At 32.1% G+C, this 6365-nt stretch overlaps 1 protein-coding gene across 1 annotated transcript; it reads right to left on the bottom strand.

The window, feature by feature from the left end:
• Positions 1 to 1793: 1793 nt before the first annotated feature.
• On the bottom strand, positions 1794 to 4660 carry LOC114414390 (G2/mitotic-specific cyclin-2-like). The gene is made up of 11 exons (XM_028378638.1): positions 4504 to 4660; positions 4350 to 4416; positions 4163 to 4274; positions 4006 to 4063; positions 3755 to 3910; positions 3551 to 3676; positions 3101 to 3190; positions 2792 to 3013; positions 2609 to 2707; positions 2348 to 2526; positions 1794 to 2217 (listed from the first exon to the last, which is right to left on the bottom strand). The coding sequence occupies exons 2-11, from the start codon at positions 4414 to 4416 to the stop codon at positions 2079 to 2081; spliced, it is 1248 nt and encodes a 415-aa protein (XP_028234439.1). The 5' UTR covers positions 4504 to 4660; the 3' UTR covers positions 1794 to 2078.
• Between the last annotated feature and the right edge of the window lie 1705 nt (positions 4661 to 6365).

Raw genomic sequence — 6365 nt, 5'->3', positions numbered from 1 at the left:
TTAAGTACTTTAGGACTTTTACATTGTTTCAGAAGAGGAATCGGTTTCTTAGGTGAGGTTCGATTTCTTTGTTGTTGTTCATCCCATCCCCCGGCCATGGTCGGGCTACTTTCATTAAGTAGACTCTTACTGTTTTGATATTGAATCGTACTATCAACAATTCAAAATTAATTGTTTTAAAAATAATTTTATCTAATTTTAAAACAAATGGAACCGTAACTAATTAATGAAAATAAAGTTGTTTGAGGTTTGTAAGTGAAGATTGGATGGAATGTATCTGAACACCTATGTTCACAAGGAAAAAAGTAAATTGACTCAAATTAGGCATGAATTTAGTCTAATGTTCTTCAAAAATCATAGATTCGAGGACTCCAATTTTTTTCCTAATTTTGTTAAGAGAGATAACAAAACTCACCTGAGTGATCTTATTATTGAAAATTAGTCTTGAATTGTCTCATCTAATCAATATTCTTGGTGCAAAAACAAAAAAAAAATCTTTCATATTCTATCCAATTTTTCCCCTATCATAACCATAAATGAACCTCTTTAAGGGATTAATTTGAAGATCTATGATCATATTGAGGAATCATAGGTATAATTTAAAGACTTATGACAATCATCCATGTTGGAGATCTCACATTCACTAATGAAGTCAGTTTTGTAGGATTAAGTTAGATATATAACCTATAATTTTAAGATGACATGAGTTTATCCTAATGATTGGTGTTAGGCTTATCCTGCTACCTATTATCGAACCACCCATAGATGTCTAATCCACCTCATGAGGGTGTGTGTTGGAGAATTAACATTGACTAGTGGTATGACCTAGTTAAATAGGAGACAACCTTCACTTTTTAAGAATCCCTTGATACATAAGCACATGTAATTTTTTTTATTCTACTTTTTTTCCCACAAAGTCCTACTTGTTTTATCTTATGATAGACCCTAACAAAAAAAAATCTCATATTCTATATCCATTTTTTTCCTAACAGGACCCTCTTAAGGGACCATAGTTTGAGTATATTGCTCATCAATGCACCAATTTCCATTCTTCGATGTGTGCACACACAAATATTTCCAATTCAGTTCTATTCTTAACCTATCCATTTTATCTTATCTAACCTTGTAATTTTATGATAGTCATATCCATTTTTTCCTAATAGACCCCTTAAGGGACCTATGACCATAATTTGAATATCTTGCTCATCAATACACCAATTTTCAATCTATGACCAATTTTCATTCTTAAAGTTACCCATTTTATCTTATCTATCCTTGTAAAGACCACAAATATTAAAGAATAACATACATTTTCATCATTCAAGAGTGTGACTAGTGACTATTAATATATCTTTCAATGATAAAATAAAAATAATTATGTGCTAATTCACTTCAGCATGTGCTCATTTTCCCGCTACTAATATCATCTTAACCACAATCATATACCCCCCCTTAAGGGATTAGTCCCTCCTACACTTTTTTAATTTTTATAAACGGAAAGAAAGATAATCAATTTTAAAAAAATTAAAGATATTTTTGGAAGAATAATTTATATTATTGATAAATTTAATGTAATTAATTAAATAATTATTTTTTTTAGAGTCTGAATTAGTTAAAACGGTCTCGTAGATAATAAGTATAAAGGTAATAACCTGAAGACCTATGCTATGACTAAATATTGAAGAATCATAAATGCATAATTTTCATCCCTTGGTGTGGTGTGCGTGCACACACAAATCTTTCCTATCCTTATGTTACCGTAATCATTATTGCCATTAGGGAGTGTAGACATATTGAAGAATATACAATTTCGTTAATTCAAGAACTATGACATGCATCTTTCAGTGATTAGTAAAAGCAATTAATGTGCTAATTCACTTGGTCCATACAATCCTGAAAGGTAAGATTGAGTGCAAAGAAAAAGACACGGTACTTGAAAGAAAAAGACAAACACTACTGAAGCCAACTTCTGTCGATAGGTTGGTCTTGTGAAGCTCTCAAAACAAACTTCTAGTACAAGCAAACTCTCAAAACAACCAAAGCAATGCATTAGAAACTAGAAGTTTACTTGCATTCCCTTAATTATCCAGTAGAAACAGGGCTGGTTCTATTTTCGCGGCACAGCCATACTTCCATGTATTGTACTTTCTATATACACCTGTGAGTTTCCCCGATCCAGCTTTCTGATGGAAAGTAACCATCAGCCTTGAGCATTCACTGACAGCATACAGAAAGAATATTTAACTCACTCGAGAAAATTCAACAAGACATTGCGAAAACAATTCAAAGAAGCTGATTACTACTATATATGTCATCAATTCAACAAGACATTGCAAAAACAACTCACAGAAGTTTCTCTTCTGAGTAATCAGTGTACCACTCGGTAGTCTTAGTCCATTGCTTAAACTGGTACAGACTACATTGAGCTGTGTAAATGGCTGCAGCAGCCAGCAAAGATGGTGAAAACTTCAGCATTTTGCATTCTACCAAGCAAAGCTCGACCAAGAAGAAGGACAAGAGCTCCAGCTGGCACAGTTTCAAAGATCCTGTACTTGTTAGTTACTTAAGTGTTATAATAATCTTTGCAAAACAGTGGTACACTACTGACCTTTTTATCAGAATGAGCTGCCTTAAGAAATCTTCTCATGAACATGTATGGAGTAGGCACAGACAACTTGAATTGCAAGATGTTCATCATTAATTTCTCCTATTGGCACATGTTTGATTAGATGCGCTTCTCAAAATTGAAGGGAAGGAAAAAAACGAACGATAATGCTCAAAACGGACTTACCATATCTAAAACTTCATTTCTTGTATATGCCTTGTCTGTTATGAGAATAAAATCCTCAACGGTAGGAACTGAGACCTCCTCATACTTACAAGCTATTAGCATGGCTGTTACACCAACTAACTGAAGTTTCTTTCTGATCACTGCCTGACGCTCCAAGAACCTGTCTATGAGATTGACAGTAAGGAACAACGTCTCCTCCAAAAGCTCAAATTTGTAGTGAACCTGTTAGTTGCGACTAAGTTTTAGAAGCTCAATTTCAACACTTAAAAGGAATTCCATTACAATCAGACTTGCCATATTCACTTGTACCTCAACAAGCCAGTCAATAAGAATAGCCCTCATCCTTTCATTAATGTCAAATTGACTATTCATGTAATTTGGAGAGACACGGCTCGAATTCTGCAAAAGAACATGTCAACATCATGCAACACCAGATTTTTCAATCAGTTTTAACAGATCGAAACATAGCCCAAAAGGTGATTAGTCCCTTTTTTTTTTTACATTTTCCCGATCTGATCTATGAGCAATCTAAAGACAACTGAGAAAAGCAAACCCCCCAAAAAAGCTCTGTTCTCTCTCTTTTTTTTTTTTTGGGGGGGGGGGGGGGGGGGGAGGGGGTCCTATGACTGTGCAAAATCAACAAGAAAAGCTCTAATTAATTTGTAATTTTAAAGAGTGGTTGTTCATTACACAACATGCCGAGATTTTAAATATTGGGTGGCATCTGATGCAGCGTCTGACCAGAAATTGAATTGTTACCTCAATATCCTTGTAGAAACTGTATATATCATCTATGTACTCAACCACTGCCAGTGTATCTTTCCTATCACAGGCATCGATGTCCAAAACAGGTTCCTCCTCTACATCTTCCATTTCAACTTCCTCCTGACAAACATTAGGCACACCACGTTATGATGTTGTGCCAAAAAACGAAAATTGTGATGAGTTAATATAAATGCTTACTATCTTGTCAATTTCGTCAAGCATGGCTTCAGTGTGCTTGACAAATACCGGAACGGCATCATCACTGCCATCCCCATCGTCGTCATCAATATCTACGATATCACAATCTAACTGGTAACTCGGGGTCGGGGCCAAAAGGTTCTGTTTCTTATTTTCCTAATCAGTGTTTATTTTAAGATAAGAGAAGAGAGTAAACAAAAAATAAATAAATAAAAAATCAAAAATTCACATGTGGTTTATGGAGAGAGTACTTGAGGCTGTGGATGTGGCTGAGGGAAGTGGTGCTGAACTGTGTGTGGCGTAAACTTGCTGAATCATCAAATCAAAGAAACGAAAAAAAAAAAGAAGATGAATAAAAATATTATGAATGGCAAAATATAAGTAGATTGATTTGAAAATTGTTAGTACCGGGCAAGATCTAGTTTGTTGACATGAGAATGAAGCATAACATTCTGACTGATGTTGCCGAGAGGCAGCCGGTGATGGTGATGGAGTAGGCGCTTCATTCTTGGACCACCGCCTTCAAGGAAAGGGGAAATCAAACCTCCGATTAATTAATTATTAAAATGAAAAGAACAACAAATAACAAACCAACCTTGTTGAAGATTCGAAGAGGGTATGAGCGGAAGCGGAGGCACACGGTTTTCCTTTGAGCCCTCCATCTGTACGTGCAGAAATCAGAAAACTTGGGAAAAGAAAAGGCCAAGATCCATAACAAAAATCAACATAGAAGAGAAGAGGAACCTTACGCGAATCTGAAGAAGAAGAAAGAAAAATTGAATTGAATCTGAATATAGGTGGGGGCGACAGCACAGCCAACACTGAACATAAAAAGAAAGGATGAAAAGCGAATTTGAGACGGTGATGTCGCGGTGCAACTTGTGATTCGTACTAGCCGTTACCCAACCTAATAACGGCTACTTACATCGAAATTTCAAACTTACAAAACATTAAGGTTAAGTTTGTCCAATCTTTTTTTCTTCTTAAAAACTACTTTCAAAATACAATAAAATACAAGTTCTTTGCTAACAACTTCTACATTATTAGTATTAGTAATGTATCTATAAAAGAAAAGATATTTTATCTTAATAGAATTCAATAATGTCAATATATATTAAAATTAATTTAATAAATGTATTACTATAATTAAGAACTCAAAAACTTAACAGATTTAAAAAAATTAAAAATCTTAAATGTAAATTAAATTTAAAGAATAAAATCATAAATATTCTAAAATATTAAAATTCTATTTGACTACATATTTACTCATTTTAAAACATTCTTATATTTATTGTCATTAATACATTCAACATTTTTTTAAAAAAAATAAATTATATTAAAGTTAAAGAATAATATATATATATATATATATATATATATATATATATATATATATATATATATATATATATATATATATATATATATATATATGACAATACCAATTTCTTAAATATGTTATTTAATTTTTTCATTAACTTAATTTATTTCATGTAATGAAAATAAATAAAAATGTAACAAAAAATGAAAAATAAAAAATATATTTAATGGGTAGTCGATGAAACACTCAAATTAAAAAATTGGCCAAAATTTAAGAAAATAGTATTTTAAGTCAAGTTGAGATTGCAGTAAAAAAAAAAAAAAGTCTAGTTGAGATTCAAAGAAAATATTGTGTGAATAAATTCTATTTGAGTTATAAAAAGAATCTTATCGTACTAACTTTTTTTTAAAGTTAAATGCTGAATATTATTGAAAAGAGACCTTCTCAATCCACCATTTATCAAACTAACCAAAACCTAAATTAATTAGCAAGGCTGTGAGCTACCCAATTGCCCTGTCTTTTTGTAAGCATAAGCTTATTTTACCATGCGGCATGTACAAGTTTCTTTCAGTCTTCAACATAGGTGAAAATGAGTTTAATGATTATGCATTTTGTAAAATAATTTATATTATTATTTAATTATAAATTATCCTTTAAATTGATTTAAGATAATTATTTTAAAAGTAAATAAATTTATCATACATGATAGGTTGTAGTTGGATGATTGTGTAAAAGTTTTGTTTTTTCAAAAAAGGTAAAATAATAAGTTGTGATAAGAAAGAAAAGTCTAAAATATGTTTTCGGTCCCGGTAAATATATCAAAGTTTGGTTTTAGTCCCTTGAATTTTTTTTTTCATTTTTCGTCCTTACAAAATTAAAATGTATCATCCTTTTGCCTGGAATTAGGTTTGTTATATCCAAAGCTTCACGACATTTTTTATTTATTTTAAAATTTAAATATGATTTACATGGGTTTAGTCACAATAAATTACAAAAAAAATGTAAGAATACAATTCGTGATCATTAAAAATTGTCACAAATTGAATAAAAAAAGTAAACAAAGAAGAAGAAAAAGATTTGGACGAGGTCGATTCCACCACCGAAATCAAATTTGTACTAGAAAAATCTTGGGAAAGGGGGTCGTTGTAGGTCATGGTAGTTGTTGTTGATGGCGGCAACATTGAATCATCCATGAAAGAAAGGATGCGAAGGCGACACAGAGGTGACTCGCCATGTTTGGTGGAGGCTCTGATTTGGCAAATTTGGGTGTTTCCAGTTCAAATCTAGATG

The sequence above is a fragment of the Glycine soja genome, chromosome 6, assembly GCF_004193775.1.
Source record: "Glycine soja cultivar W05 chromosome 6, ASM419377v2, whole genome shotgun sequence".
Taxonomy (NCBI): domain Eukaryota; kingdom Viridiplantae; phylum Streptophyta; class Magnoliopsida; order Fabales; family Fabaceae; genus Glycine; species Glycine soja.
Note: the sequence above shows the minus strand (reverse complement) of the source record. Positions and strands in the feature narration are given on the sequence as shown.

Coding starts and splice junctions, on each gene's coding strand:
- LOC114414390 (XM_028378638.1), bottom strand. CDS start 4,416: ATGGAGGGCTCAAAGGAAAACCGTGTGCCTCCGCTTCCGCTCATACCC. Junction 3,191..3,550: donor GTTTCTACAAGGATATTGAG/GTAACAATTCAA, acceptor GTTCTTTTGCAG/AATTCGAGCCGTGTCTCTCC. Junction 3,014..3,100: donor TTATTGACTGGCTTGTTGAG/GTACAAGTGAAT, acceptor CGCAACTAACAG/GTTCACTACAAATTTGAGCT.